We start from the raw sequence: 15,602 nt of genomic DNA, 5'->3' as shown, positions 1-15,602 counted from the left end.
CACGCAGTTTAAGGAGATGCAACAAAAGCATGCTTTTAATAGCAGTCAAACCTCCAATTATTTATCGACGACTTTGTTTCAAACAGGGAAATAGCTCTGTTTTGTTTTTTTTTTTTTTTTTCAGCCTGAGATGCTAATCTCCGTGCCCTTCCAAAAATAAAAAGGAAGTTGGAAAGTAAACAACATCCTTCAGTGTCAGGTGGAAACAAAAGTTTACTCTGCTCACAACACCACGGCGCGATTCGGGGACATCTGGTAACTTTCCGCCTTGACAAAGCCACGGCCCCGCTGTCGGGGGGAGAGCACGTCGCAGCTTTGAGGAGCCTTTCATGTGGCGAGCTCGCCGTTTCCTTTTTTAGTGGCGGAGGCAGCTCCACGCCTCGACAGAGGCGCAGCTTTGTGATCTTATCGCAGGAGAGCCCGACACGACAGCTCTTCTTTTCTCCTAAAAACACAGCAGCGATCGTGTCCTGGCGCTGCCAACAACACCCTCGCAGCCTGGACGAGGCTGGAGCTTCGGGGAGCGGTGACGTTTGTTTTCCATCAGCAGTGGACGTAACACTGAGCCAATAAAGGGATTTTCCTCCCTTGTAATAAAGAGCATTTCACCAAAGCTTCACAGCCATAATTTAGAGGGGAGGATATTTCTCATCACGGCATGGCCGAGTACTGCAAGCCACAGACTTGCGCAAAATTCAAGACCTTTTTTTTTTTGTTTTTCCTCCCTACGGGATGTTTTCTCAGGATTTTCCCCTCTGCTCCTAGGACCGCGTTCAGTTCCTACCTCCTTGTTCTGCTGCGTTTGCTGCCAGCGCCACCTCCGCTTCAGGGCTTCCCTTTCCACACCTTTATCCATTAAGGTATAAAGGGATTTGCGAAGCATGAGATCTCTATCGTGGAAACCCCACATACCTGCACAGAGAGGAGGGGGGGGGGAGGAAAAAGCAGCAGAGGATTAGCGAGAGCTGGCGTTTCCCCATCTTCTTCTGCTATCTCACGGCTGAACTCCTACAACCTGCCACAAAACCAAGGGAAGTGGTAAATTGGGAAACAAGGGCAGAGAAATGTGAGGTGAGCAGGGCCAAACCGAGGAAAAAATTCAACAGCCCCCAGCCCCCTGTCCAAAGCCTGCCTTTCCCACCCGCAGCGAGTTTCTACGCAGCTAAAAGCAGCAGCTGCTGCCTTCAGCTCTAAGGAATGTCCCAGATGAAGCAAAATATTTGTTCATGAAATCACACGGTGCTTTCCGCCGGGCTGATCTGTCGAGGGCAAATTTAGACCAGGTGAAACAAGGCTGTGGTTTTGCTGCGTCTGAGCAGAGCCGGCCACACGAAGGAAATGCCCAACCCGGGTGATTTAGAAGTGTAGAAACCTCCAAAAAGGTTGTCGTGTTTGACAAGGTGAAATCACAGGAGGCAAACCCAGGCCCTGGAAACTTCCCCGCTCTGCGGGGCCACTCTGCGGTGTGAACGGGCCCTCTGCTATCTCCCATTTCCTTCAGAACCACGGGGAAACTTGCCCAAGGGAAGGGGGAGAAGCTGAACCCCCAAAAAGAATAATTTGGGGAGTACAGAGGCGGTTGGCAGCCCGTCGCCTTCAGCTCAGCCTCTCCCGCTGAGCCCCAGGAGGGCACCTACTGAGGCTCACCCGGGACGAGCAGCGGGCCCACGGCTCCCTGCAGGGCAGGAGAGAAATGCTCGGTGCCACCACGGGCAGAGCCTGTCCCCGAGCCAGGTCGGGGTCCTGGGCTCTCCCCACGCCTCCTCCAGCAGCGTCAGCTTCCCCGGGCCGATGACACAAAGCAGCCAGTGAGGGGAAGGGGAGCTGCAGCCACACATCTCCCCACATAGGGCTCCTTACCAGGGCCGGAGGGAACCACTTGGCTATTTTTGCAGTCCTGCACCCTACAAGGCTCTTACCCAGGGAGGCGGCGTGCAGCAGGCAGTTCCCGTCGCCCGTGGTGGCCAGGGGGAGCAGCCGCTGGCAGCTGGGGTCCACGTTCGCCCACCAGTTCAGGCGACCTGGGGAGATATTGGAGAGCGTGAAAAGGGGGCCCGTTAACGCGCCGCGGGGCCGTTGGGTTCATCTGCTCAAAAAGAAAGGAAAAGAAAATAGAAAGATGAGGAGTGCAGCCTGCTTGGTTTGTGATGGGGAGGCCCGCGGATGCGAGCTGCGTGCCCGGTCTGTGCCTGGAAGAAAGGAGCCATGGAAATGCACCAAAAAGGGCAGAGTGTGGGGACTTCGGGAGGTGGCCGGGCTGCAAGGACAGGCAGGAAAATGCAAAATCCTTACTTAAGGTCACACAAATTAGAGAGAAAGCTGAAAACAGGAGCAAATCCAGCCAGGGCTTTAACCCAGAGCAGCATTCTCCTTCTATCCAGTTCCCCCCAACCCCAAAAAACAAACATCCTGCTGAGAACACATCCAGGGCGCCGGTCCCAAACGGTGCCCAACAACTTTTCCAGTTTCTCCAACTAATAACGAGGCTGCTTGGGGTTGCTTTTAGCAACCAGATCCCTCCTATTTAACGCATCGGTCATTTTTTCCCTGCTCACTGGTTTCGGTACAATCGTCAGGAACTTTTGCTGAGCCAAGCAGCTAAGCAGCTTCACCAACGAAAATGCAAACCGACGGCGCTTTACCGGGTTTAAAAATAGCAACTTTTGGGTAATACCAGGCACTTGAATTACTACGAGTCAAGAGAGAAGGTTTTCAGAGCGTCTAAAAATAGAAGCTCGGAAAAATTAACAAATCCACTGCAGTTAAACTCAACGCTAGAAGTTAAACATTTATCCAGGAAACAAAACTGCACGAAATTACCACCTCAGGCTCACAACTCCAGCTAGGCTGCGCCTCGCCCGGCCGTATATTTCTAACAAATATCCCTGTTCCCGAGCACGGCCCCTGGCAGCCACCCCGGCTCTCACGGGAGCAGAGGATTTATGGAAATTGTGCAGCAGAAGCGGGGGCCACTGACAGAAAGCTGCTTTCCAACACCGCCGGGAGATAAAGGCAGGAAAACGCAGCACGCAGGGCTAACTGCGGCACGATGCTGCTCATTTCTCATCCCGGCATCAGGGAAGGAACCTGCTGGAGTTGAAAAAAGGGTTCAGGGCACAGCCCGGAGACAATAGCTCCGCTCAGAGAAGCGGGCTGGGCTCGCTCGGCACAGCTCCTGGCACGGCCGAGGCGCAAACCCACGCCAAGTGGCGCGGCGCCAGGCGAGCAGAGCGAGAAGCAAAACCAGCATCTCCCAACAGCTAAACAAAAACGCGGGGCTACCGCGCTCAGCGCCGAGCTTTTTGAGCCCCTGCACGTTTTTTTCCTGGAGGATTTTGGCTGCTCTTTTTCCGGACTCGACCGCGGAGCTCGGGGACGTCGCCGCTCCCCGGGCGTTTCGCTTGTGTCCAGGCAGTAAAAAGGCCACGAGGCCCCCTACGAGTGTTTAAAAACCAAATTTCTCTGCACGCAGCTATTAGCAGCGGGGCTGGGCAGCTCTGCGTGCAGGCAGAAGGGAAAACAATTGCGTTTGGGAGCACAATGGATCTTCCTGCCATCAGCGCTTCCGCGGCAGCACGAGAAATGCTGCTGCAAGGAGCAGGACAAACCCAGACGAGCGCCAAGCAGTTTGCTCTTGCTGGCTTCCAGCTCGCTCGCAGCAGCGTCCCCAGCTCCCGGCTGCCTCTCGTTTGCCCTTTTGCTTTTCAGCTCCAGGCTGTCACCCCGCTGTCCCCGCTGGCTGGCAGAAAAGCCCTGCCGAGAGCTGACACAGCTCCAGAATTGAAGCCCGGGAGGTCAGCGACAGCTTTTCTGCGCGTCTGAAGCCAGGATCAGGAGCTCCCCTCTGCAGGGGACACCAGGACCACCGCTCCCACGGGACGCAGCCCCGCCACACAGCTGGTTTGGGGATGTTTTGGGACGTTTCGTGGCACGGGGAGAACATTTCTTCGCTCCAGCAGGGACCAGGAACCTGCGCGCAAACGCTGCTTTGTGGAACGCCGCACGTGCTTCCAACAGGAACCACGGAAATGGGGCACGCCAAGAGGAAGGAGCAGCCCCGATGCTCCTCCTCGCCCTGCGCCGTGCCCTGACTCACGGAGAAACCAAACGGCTTCCCTGGGGCTACCCAGGGACTCCGGAGCCGTGCTGACACGGCCGTGCTCCCTGCGTGACGGAGGTGGCGTTCCCGGGATGAGCTGTCCTCGGGCTCCCCGGGCTGACGCCACCGCCCGCTGCCGTGCTTGGGAGGCTGCTGCAGAAGATTTTTCTTCCCTTGCTGAAGCTGGAGATGGAGGAGCAGGGCTACGACCTGGGACTAGGTTATTGGTTAAAAAAAAAAGGAGAAGAGCAGCTGGAAGTGGCAAGCCGGTTTATCACATCTGAAGTTCGATAATACACCTGTAGCCTCCCTCTTCTAATTGATCCGAATTTTCCTTTAAATGAAACCTGCAGGAAAAAAACCTTTGTTTCGGGATCTGGCAGCAACAAGAGCTGCTCCTAACGCATTGACCCATCCCCAGCTGTTTTCTCCCTCAATGCTGAGCCTCTTCCACAGGTCAGGAGGGACGAGAAGCGAAGGTTTGCGGTATGTTACGACCAGCTGTGCTGCTGCTCTGCCGAAGGAGGAGAATTTCAGCTGCCTTTCAGAGCCAGGTGGCCCCAGCCGTGAGCTCGTCTCTCCTGTCGGGGAAGCCAGGCTGGCCAGTGACTGACGGGCTGAAATATTTGCAGCTTTGCAAGTGTGATGCTAGTGCGTAAGGCAGAGGGGGGGACGTGCACACACGTGCCTGTGACCACGCACGGGCTAAACCCAGCTGAGAAGCTTCTCGGGAGCCGGGTGATGCATTCCCAAGGGACAGACGTGCGCCGGTGGCTTTGATGGCTCGCTCCGAGACGCAGGGGATTTGCATTCCAGGAACGAGGAACCTGCTCTCGCCAGTCCTCTGCCACCGTTCCGGCAGTGAAGCAAGCAGGCGGGGAGGAGAGGAGCCGAACCCTTCACTCAGCAGTTTTTAGCAGTCCACCTACAGATGTTTACTGCAGCAGCAGCCTGGAGAGCGAAGCAGAAGTCTCCTTGCCAATGCGCTGGGGGCATTTTGGAGAAGCGCTTGGAGTTGCTTCCCTGACCCCAGGGAGAAAGCCCGACCTTGGAGCAAAGGCACAGCAACTCAGCCTGGGGTTTCTTCCAACTCTTGCTGATTTTTAGGACAGCCCAGGGCAAGGCGCTGCCTGCTGCTTCCCCGGGTGCGCGGCGAGGAAAACACTTCACCTGCAGAACACGGGGCAAGGCTTAAACCATGCAGGGCTCGAACAAAAAGCGCTGAGGTTGGAGCGAGGGCCAAATTTTCAGCTCCACCAAGGCCTTTTCGTAGAACGCTGAGCACGTTAACAGCTTCCCCAGAGGACGGCGTTACGATTTACAGCCACTTGAAAGCGTGCTTGCTCTGCCACATCGGCGTAAAGGGAGCTCTGGATAGAGCACGAAGAGTTATCTTCGCGTTTATTGGTCTATAAAATATCTGCTTAATCCCCTAAGGACAGCACATACTAAATTAATAAAGGATATCGGTGCAGATCACAGCACCGTGCTCAAAACCCTACTTCAAATCGAGCCTGGAAGATTTTGTATGTGCAGCGCAGCCCTTTCTTAAAGATAAACATTCATTTATAAACGAACCCAAATACACAACGCAGGCACACTTTGCCTTCAGATGGCGCTTTCGAAAAAATCAATTACTAAACATTAACACTGGGAAGTGTCGCCAGCACTCGGATGAAAAAGCACAGCCAAGAGGCCTCATCCAGCTCCCTCTGAGGCCGCAGGAATCTCTTGCTTGCCCTGCTGACAGCTCGTGCCTCCTCCTCCGGGGTCACAGACATGTTTTGTGTTCACAGAAAGGATTCGGGTGAATTACAGCTTGAGAGATCTATGCTGAAAACTAGATGCTAACTGCTTGAAAGCACCGGAGTTCTCTGGGCCGGAGTTTGTGCTGAAACGCAGCAATCCAATGCCCAGCCCGAGCCCTGCTTGGATGCAGAGATGCAGATAAGTGCATTTGAATTTGCATTAGACACGACAGCTTGACAGTCAACGAAGAGCAACGCCGCTGTAACGAGATCGCTTGGATCAAGTGTTCATTCCCAAAACATGAGAATATTTATTACAGGAACACTGGAGCGGGATGGGACTAAAATTTGACATGAAGAACGCACGTTCTCCTTGAAGGAACAGTTTTCTAGGTATGTGGACAGAAATAAAGGAGAGGTGCAAGGGCTCCCCGGATCTCGCCTGGTTTGCCTCTTTCCCCACCCTGTCCCAACTGCACGCTGTCCTGGTAACACGGATTAGGTTGTTCCCCGCCAGCACGGAGGTCCCCTTCATTCACCAGCTCAATCTTATTTACAGATCACCTAGCAACTATTCAGGAGGAAACCCAGCTTGTTGGAAAACAAACCCGTCTGCGCTCCCGACGTGGTTCCTCTCCGGGCACACACACAAAGCCAGCCGACGAGTTTCCCTGCATTGAAGCAGCAAGCGTATAAAATGCATCATCGACCTGAAACGTCTGTAATCACGGCTGATATTTGTCCGTGATGATTAGCTGCTGGTGCTGTTATGCAATGATTTCTCCCCCCCCCCCAGTTTCTCACAGTAAAGCCGCTGGGATAGTGCAGGGCACGGGGAAGCTTAGGTGGTGAGATAATGCAGCTTTTTTTTTTTTTATCCTGAGCATTACCATTCAGCTGCATGAGCGATGACGACAGGCTCACACAATTTACATTTGGTGTCTGCAGGCGAAGCGAAGCAGCCTCTTGCTCAACTCTTGCACCACGCTATAAAAAGGGATGAAATAATATCTAGCACAGATACGCGCCCTTGCTCGGTTCTCCACCGCCTAAGGCTTGTGTGCCAGCACACTCCAGTCGGTGCCGCTGCAAATTGCCACCACTGGCTGCATTAGCATTAAAAAAAAAAAGAAGAATTCGGGGTGTAAATGCTCACCAGCCTGCTCCAGCGCCACCAGCATCGACTGCTCGATGAGGTCTCGCTCGATGAAGCTGCGGAACTCCTCGGTGTACACCGTGAGGTCAGGCAACTGGAAGGTGGAAATGGGCATCTCCAGCAGGTGCTCGCTGCTGCCGTTGCTGGAGACGTGGGAACGGGCCAGAGAGACGATGGTAGAGCTGGCGTGGGAAATGCCTCGAGACAGACGTTTTTCTGAGAAGGAAAAGAAGATGAAAAAACCACCTGAACGGTGCAGAAGCAGCAAACTCCGCAGAAGCTGTTATTAAAATCGCTGCCTTCAGCGAGCGTTTTTTGGTCGCCAGAAGCTGAATTGCTCTGACGAATATTTCAGTCACCAGGAGAAGACCAAACCTCTCCCTAGCAGCTTTGGGACTGGGCTACGGGGCAGCGAGACGCGCTTACCTTGCACGATGTCATCCTGCCGCTGCAGCGGCGGTCGCCCCGCGCGGGCTGCCTCCTTCTCGGGGGGTTTGTAGCTGCGTCCTTCGTTGAAGGAGGGCGGTAGGTTCCCCGCGTGCACCTGCCGTAGCTGTTCGAAGTCGCTCAGGGCTGCGCTCAGGTCCCAGTTTTTACCTGGATTGGGAGGAATCACCAGCGGTCACCATCACGGGAGAGAAATCAAGTCAGCTCCTAACCACCCACGCTAAAAGCTAGTAATAGCTTTTTATTTACCCGTTGGATTTGAAGATGTATTTAACCAGGATCTGGGTTTCTGAAAGAACTATAACTCAACGTGAAGCGCCCAGAAGATGTTGGCTGTGCTGCCACCAGTGCCACGGGGTGGCTTACGCGTGCCTCGAGCGCGCCGAGCTCAGAGGGAGCTGCTGCTCCCGGGGCTGGACGTCCACCAAACCTCCACAAAGCCCCCAAGACCCTGGGTTCTGCCCGAATTAGCCTTCTGGCTGCGAAACGAAGGGCAGGGTCAACATAAAACGGAAGGTTGGGCTGTGCCGTGTCCAGCGGTGCCAGGCAAGCAGCCCCCTGCTCCAGGTCACGCCGAGCGCTGTTTCGTAAGCTGCAGTGAAGATAATCCGCCGTGATGCCGACGCCGCTCCTTTGCTGACCAAGTCGAGCAGCCGACAGCTCTCTGCTCCCCCACGTTATTGCAGGATAACGCTGGAGCAAGCACGACCTCAGCAGCTGAGGGTTCCTAACTTCTCCAGCGCCTGTCCGGGGTTTTTAGGAGGCAGCCACCCACCTCTCTTCCAGCTGACACCCAAAATAAAAGAGCAAGCAAGGTGCCAGCCAGGCTGGGCAGTAGCTGCAACACTTTTCAGCAGGCTCAAGCCATTACAAGGCAGATGAATTATTCAGTAAAACTTATTCAGCTTGAACTTAGAGGAGTCGGGTGAATCCTGAGAGCAGTTCCACTTCCTGCTAACACTACCCAGCGGGCTGGAAGAATAAATGGTACTCCACTCGAGCCTCTCATGTATGTAATAAATTGACCTTTTAGAAGCCACCGTCTTCCAGAAGCAAGAATATATAGCAAAGAAAAGAGTCTACCATATGGCTTACATTTGCAAAAATTGTGATTTTTATGAACACTGTTAATCTAAGCTCTTAAATTTGCAAGTTAGCAGACAGCGTAGAAAGCAAGCCAGCTTTATATATAGTAACTCCACTACAGAAGAGAGATATAAACTGTCAGTTGGTTTATGTGATAGCTCACAGACAATAAAAGAAATCGTTATGCCTAATTCCCAAAAGGAAATACATTTTTCAAGTATTTAAATCCCTTTGAGAGATGTAATCCGCAACATTTAGCGACTGTCTCCAAGTAGAAAGTTGTTTTAAGTTTCACCTTTTGAGCCTTCTTTATTTTTAAATGAAAAACCAAAGAATCAGCATCGAAACGTGCACGAAACTCCAAGCACGAGCAGAAAACCACAGCTCACAAGTTCCTCAGCTCGCCCTCAAACTCCCTGTCTGACTAGTTCGCTTCGTACAGCTCTTTTGTTTGACTGCACACTACAACCTTACTAAGACACACCAAAAAAAAAGGAAAGACAAATCTGTCTCGCCTCATTTCCACAGGTGGAGTTGTCAATTCCACAGAGACTACAGGAAAAACAGCAGCGCTCAGCAGCGCATCGTGAAAACGAGGCGAAACAACTGCTGTCAGAATAAATCAACCGGTGTGCCAGAGTGGGAGAGAGAGAGAAAATTTGGAGGAATACCTGCTTTAACTTTTTTCCATCGCAAGCGTCAGTGTTAATTCTGAAAGATACCATTAGAAATCCCGACGTGAAACAAAGAAACCTAAAACCAGAAGCCAGAAACACGCCACAAAAGCCACAGCTTGCCAGACTTCCGCTGCGACGCCGCGGCCGCACGCTGAGCGGGTGAAGTCCTGCAGCCAGCACACGGCTCACGGGAGCCGGGCGAGGAAAGGCATCCTCCACCTGCTGGCCCTGAGCTGGAGCAAACTGCCTGAAGACACGGATTAGAGCAACGATTTCAGGGCTTTGAGCGCCTCGCTGTCACGGCACCAAGAGGCAGCAAGCGGAGGGGATGGTGCGGATGCTTCAGGAGCGAGCCCTGGGCTCAAGCTACGCAAGAAAAGGGATGGGAGGCAGAAACACCCCCAAAACGAGGTCAAAAAACAGGTGGGAGTTTGTTCTTCAGCAGCAACCTGCAGCAGCTTCTGCAGCGAAGTCAAACTCACAGGCTCACCTTTGTTCCGAAGACGAGAGGATGATTCTATAGCCGAGGTATCACAGCAAGCATGGTCTTGTGTCGTCTAATTGCATATTGGTTAATTAACTGCCAAGCATAGCCCTCTCTGCTTCACATGCAACGTTTCCGTCCTCCAGCATTACAGCAATATTTATTCACCAGCCTTTTGTCAACATGAACCCAAAGGCAACGCTTGCAAGGAAGCTCCCGGTCCCAAAATTCGGGCCTGGCAGCCTCTCTCCTCTCCCCCTTCCCGCAGCTCCCAGTGACCAAACGGATCACCCCCAGCCTCTACGCTCAACACGACCACTAACGAGCAAGTTCTCGATCTCGTGCAGGTTGGGGGACAGAGATTTGACATCAGGCTGTGTTTTAGGGCAAGCACAAATCTTCTGCAGGTAGGCAGAGCACTGGAATGCTGCCAGCGTGGGGTGCGGAGCCTCCCGGGGGCTGCCTTGCCTGCTTAAAAGCGAACGGACTGAGCGCAGGTGGTGGTGATGATGATGATGATGATGGATTTTTGAGCCTTGTCTGCGATTCCTCAGCATCTTCATGTTTGTTGGGAGCATCCCGTGACGGGTGCTGGACGTGGCTCCACGTCCGTCGGGCTACAAAGGGACGCTGCCAGGAGAGGTCAGCGGCTCGGCAGCACGCCGCTCGCGGTGCGGAGGGAGAGATACCACCAAAACAGCAATTTATACGGGCATAATCAAACCACCTTCACAAGCAGAACAAGATCTACCAGTAAAAGCACGGTTTTGCCTATATAATTACTCCTCTGCAGCTCGGGAAGTACAGGCAGCCTTCACCTAGTGCTGTGCTTTCAATCCTGCAGAAGGCACAGGAGAAAGCCCCAGGTTTTGCCACTGTTCTGGACCGCTGCTGGCAGCGAACAGAGGATGAGCAGAGGGATTTCGTGGCTCTCTTTGACACGTTCTCCTTCCAAACGTGAAATTCATTAGCTGCTGGATGCGTAATGAGAAACCAGGGCAGAATTTCACCAACCACGCTGCTGACGGCGCCGCTTCGACACTTCCAGCCCCGCGGGTCCCTCCAGCAGCCTCCCTGCCCCTCTTCGGAGCCCCGTCACCCCCAGCAGCCTCCTCCCTGCTTTTATCCCCGGCTTTATTTACCTTCCAGCAGGTCTCTGGCCAGTCCCGGCTCTGCCCCCGTTGAGCGAACAAAATCCGACAGGACGATGTCCATATCCAAGGCCGTGTGCTCATGGATTCCTCCCGGCAGCTGGGGTCGACGGCGCCCGGATCAGCACCTCGGCCTCAATCTAGGAACGAGAGAGCAACACCGCACGCGGCTCGCGTTACAGGGCACAAAATAATTAACCCGGGGAAGCAGCCTCGGAGCTGGCTGCGAACTATCCGATGGCAGGTGCCCCCAGAGGAAGGGGGAATGCCTCCCACCCCCTAAATAACCCCAAATAACCGTGCTGTAGGACTGCTGCTGGCCTCCCTGGGCTTCGCCCTCTGTAGGGCAGAGCCGGAGAGATGCTGCAGACGCAGGCACACCAAAGGCTCGGCAGCTTTGGGGAGGAATAATTCTCGTTTCAAAGCGACTCGGGGGTGCCCCTCTTCATAAAATCACAGAGGAACACCCGGGAGGAGAAACGAGGTTGTTTGGGGGCAGAAAGGTTTTCACCTCTGCCCACCTGCCCGCACCGCCCGACCCCTCCAGGCGCAGGCAGCCCTGCAACGGTGCCAAGGAAGCGCCGCAATTAGCAGAAGTTGCCTACAGAAAATAAAACCCAGAAGCCTTTCAGGCACACAGGGCAACCTCCTCTGCTTGCAGAGGAACAGGAACGCCCCAGCCCAGCTCTCCAGGAAGGGGAAACGTCTCGGTTTCTCCCGTGCTTGATTTTAACCGGCCCCGGTGCCGCGGACCTGCAGGGCTGTTTCCTAAAGCTTCCTTTGCCTTTAACAGCTTCGAGAGCCCTTCAGATCCCCCCGGCAAAGGCAGCAAGGACACGACGGGGGAAATGCGAGTCAGTGGGCAGCCCCGGCTGCAAGACCCTGCTGCCCCCAAAGTCTCCACCGAAAGGTTTCCAAAGGCAGCCCCCCAGAAATCCTTCCGAGAATCGGTCTCCCTCCCGGAAGGGAACAAAACCAGCCAGCGCGAAGGTGCACGCTGTAAACCTTCCTTTTTAGCAGGTCCTAAGATCCAGAAAGCCACACGTAGGTGTGTGCTGTGCCTCGCGTTCAGATCCTGATTTACTGCATTCCTCGCGGCACAGATGGAGAGCAGCACGCTCGGCCGAGGCCAGGACCGGGCTAACGCTCGGCAGGATCCTGCAGTTAAAGGGTTATGGTGGAAAAAAAGAGAAATCGACTGTCAAGGAGCATGACCTGCTGGAAAAAACTCCTCCTAAGCTGAAATCTGGCACGTGAGTAAGAGGGGAAAAACCACGTAAGGCTGGTTGACAGCGGCGTTGCCATCCTGAGAGCAGCAGAGGGAATTTCAGCATTGCACAGACGAGCAAACCCGTTTTCTCTGCTGGCGCCTCAAAACCACCGCTTGTGAGGATTATTCCTAAAGATGGGCCGAAGTCCCTAACGGCACCGACTCCCAAACCAAGCCCAGCAAGTGAAACACGAGCTTTAATCTGGAATTCCCTGGCTTTGTTGGTTAAATCCACGCTCTCTAATCATACACTCCTTACACAGAAAAGCTCCTTGATGTCGTTTATCACCGGAGCGATCTTGGGGCTGTTGTCATCCCAAGGCAATCCTCAAATCCCACGTTCCTTGCTGAACGGGATCCTTTTTAGGAGTAAATGCTGCTTTTTACACACCAGGCAGCTCCACGCGTTGCTGGCATCGCTCTGGGTACAGCTGGAGCAGGCAGGGTCAGTCCCACAGGTGTCAAGCAGGCCAAAATCCCCCCGTACATGCGTGCGTGTGAGCGCACGCAGGCGTTTACGATGCGATTAGGGCAGCTTCCAGCGCTGGCTGTAATCCCCCGGCAGCTTCCTCGCCACGTTACGGACACCGGGGTGCAACGGCAGGAGCCCACGGGCCCGAGAGGCAGGCGGTTCCACCGTTACTTGCAGGACGCAGGAATTAAGCAAATTAACTCATGAATATTCACGCTTTGATCTTCTTCAGGGAGCCAGGCAGGTCCAGGACAGCATCCCCACCGCACGGACGTCACTCCCGACCCCACAGGTACCAGATCACCCCTGGCACACAATCCCAAAATGACGTTGGAAATCATCTATTTTTTTTTCATTATTATAAAGTCCATTTCTTTAAGCCATCCCAGAAACACCTCATAATCAGCGCTCAGCGAGGAAACGCTATTTTCCAAATATTTACATTTTAAGCTATTCCAGGAAAAAAAAAAATGCCACCAGAAGCAGTGCTCTGCACACCCGAAGCTTTGGCTGTTTAAGGCGTTGTGCAAAGCACCAGCTGAATGTCCCAAGCCCTGTCTCCCGCTGCTATCCACGGCGCTCCCGTCACAAGGAGGGCGTCCAAACCTCCCCTTTTCCACTGGTGAAGAGCCAAAACCAAATTGCCTTAATTTGCAGAGGCTTAAATTAGAACGATTCCCTGCACACTGCCCACCCACGGGAGGGAAGGGAGGAATTTGGGAGACGCTTCCCTACCGAAGGCAAAGACGGGGTCAGACCCGTCCCTTGAAGGTCCCCTCCTCGCCCACGCCGAGTGGAAGGGGAGCTCCCAATACCCAGAGAGACTCACGAAGGGTGCTTTGGGACAAGCCACTGTCCCCAAAATCCTTCTATTTCCCTCCTAGCAGACAGCCCCCAGCCCCTATGTGACTCCGAGGCATTTCCAAGCCATTTCGCACCCTCCAAAGTTTTTCTCGTTTAATTTCACCGTGGGGCTGCAGAGCAGCAAGGCGCTAATTTAAGACTGTGGAAAGCCAACGTGTTCTCCTTAATTGCATTTTCAGGCACGAGAAAGAGTTGAGAGTAAGGAACTCTGAGCCCTTCAAACCAATAAAAGTCTTGTTTTGGGGGGAAAATGACGGCGTGGAGCACAACCAGCTCCTGGCGTTCAGGGAGCTCGCGCAGCCCGGGACCAGCGAGGCTCCAAATCCAACCACGCTCTTCGGAGTTTCAAAACAGTCATCACATTTAAACACCAGGCAGGAGCGCTTCCCAGTCATCCCCCTGTTGTGATAAGGCCCTATCATCTCCTCCAAATCGCTTTTTGGCGAGAAGCAAGAGGCTTTCTCACCGCTTTTGGCACCGGCACGGCGCTGCAGCCCGAACGGCGCAGGATCGGTGCTCGGATAAAGCAAGCACAAGTGCCAGGCAGGCAGGCACCTTGGGGTAAATGCTTTGTAAACAGCTTTCCGGGCCCAAAGCCATCGCCTATTACACGCAGCCCCATGGGCTATGTACCTGCGGTATCTTGGCAGCGTGCTGGGAAGCAGCAGACACATTTACGTGCAACGATTTATCTAAGGAAGAATAGCAACGGGGTGGCCGTCACGCTCACCTCGCTGAGGCCTTCAAAACTTCACAAAACTCCATTTCTTTGCAGATGGGGTATCGGTGACACCACCTCTACCACGGTGTGGGAGCTGGGATGCGGAGGCAGCTCTGCCCGGGAAGGATTTACATCTACAGGGCTGGCCTCGCATCAACGAGGCTTCACATCCTTCCCAAAAAACTTGCATCGAGGCCCAGAATAGATCTCTGGGGAAGAAGAGTGCCTCATTCGCAACTGAAATCCTCAGGAAGATTTCTGTTTGAATAAACACTCTGCTGTAAAGCTCACAATTGCACATTGTTGTTGGCACCCTGTCGGTAAAACCGCCTGGAACGGGGCACCGGGAGCCAGTGTATTCGCCCAGCAGCCAGCGTATTTGGGGGGAACACTGCAAAATCTACACCCAGCTGGATTTCCAGACTCCCAGGGGATAGGAGTTACCCATTTCTGCAATCTGCTGGCCTCTGGGCCATGTCCCAGCACACAAACAGCAGCAGCGAGATGGAGGGGTGGTGGAGGGATGGGTGCAGTGCCTTATTCCCTTTCCCTCACAGTCAGCTCTGCCTTCAAAGTGTGGAAATTCACTTCCACGGGAATAATTTGACCGTAACACAGTTTGGTCACCACAGAATGTGGGTTTTGGGGGCTTTGCTCTCGTGCCTGCCCCGCCGCCTCTGCCCAGCGAGCCGCGGCCCGCGCAAGAAGTCAACTTGTGAAGGGTTATTATTGAGAGGCTTTTTTGTTATTTTATAAGAAAGCATTCTTTGTTTTGCACTAACACCCTTCTCAAAGCTACACAAGCAGGCTCCTGTCTGGCAGGCAGCAAAGCTGCTTGCGTTTCCTTCACATTTTCCTCTTCCACGGTCCGCATCTCCTCAAAGTGCTTTGATGAAACACCAGAACCGGGGATTATTCACCTCACGACAGCCTGCCACAAGAAGCTGCCCCCCACTAGAAGCTGTAAAAGCACTGACTTTACAGAAGGCTTTAATCCCAATTTCTCTTATCAAATATTTTAAGGCCACGTTGGCGACCGGCCTGGCTGCCGCCCTCCTTCCCTGCCGCGTGCGGCCTTCGGCCCTGCTCCTCTGGCACGTTGGCGAAGCAATGCGACAGACCCCGGGGGAACACAAGGAGACCCAAAGCAAGAAGCAACGCGACAAAGCTAAACTGAAAACCAACCAAAAGGAACAAAAAAAACAAAAAACAAAACCACCAAGGCAGAAGGGCCCGAAAAGCCCAAGAGCCAGCCAACCTCCTCCTCGCCTCAGCGGCGCCACGCAGCTCGGGCGAGGGCTCCCACGAAGGACGCGACAACCGAGCCCCAGCCCACTGACACCGGTGTCAATATTTTCGTGAAAGCCTGCCCACCTCATTGTAGAAACCACAATGTCCTGGGCTGTTAGGAATTCCTGGAGTTCACC

The 15,602-nt window shown here is 53.9% G+C and overlaps 1 protein-coding gene across 3 annotated transcripts in view; it reads right to left on the bottom strand.

Annotated features, from left to right (window-relative positions):
• OTUD7B (OTU deubiquitinase 7B) overlaps positions 1–15,602 on the bottom strand; it is a 32,430-nt gene that overhangs the window by 8,688 nt on the left and 8,140 nt on the right. For 2 of the 3 annotated variants that reach the window (XR_014619203.1, XM_084303275.1), the window contains exons 2-6: positions 10,840–10,988; positions 7,430–7,600; positions 7,004–7,219; positions 1,920–2,021; positions 785–912 (exon numbers count right to left, since the gene is read on the bottom strand). Coding sequence is in view for 2 of the 3 variants with exons in the window: in XM_084303275.1 (XP_084159401.1) it covers positions 785–912; positions 1,920–2,021; positions 7,004–7,219; positions 7,430–7,600; positions 10,840–10,912 (690 nt within the window). In the remaining variant the exon portion in view is untranslated. Of the gene's footprint in view, positions 1–784; positions 913–1,919; positions 2,022–7,003; positions 7,220–7,429; positions 7,601–7,699; positions 8,097–10,839; positions 10,989–15,602 lie in introns of those variants that run through there. The other variant, XM_084303276.1, reaches the window with a different exon arrangement.

The sequence above is a fragment of the Netta rufina genome (genome assembly GCF_964035555.1).
Source record: "Netta rufina genome assembly, chromosome: 29".
Taxonomy (NCBI): domain Eukaryota; kingdom Metazoa; phylum Chordata; class Aves; order Anseriformes; family Anatidae; genus Netta; species Netta rufina.
The sequence above is the reverse complement of the archived record's forward strand: the minus strand, read 5'-3'. Positions and strand labels throughout refer to the sequence as shown.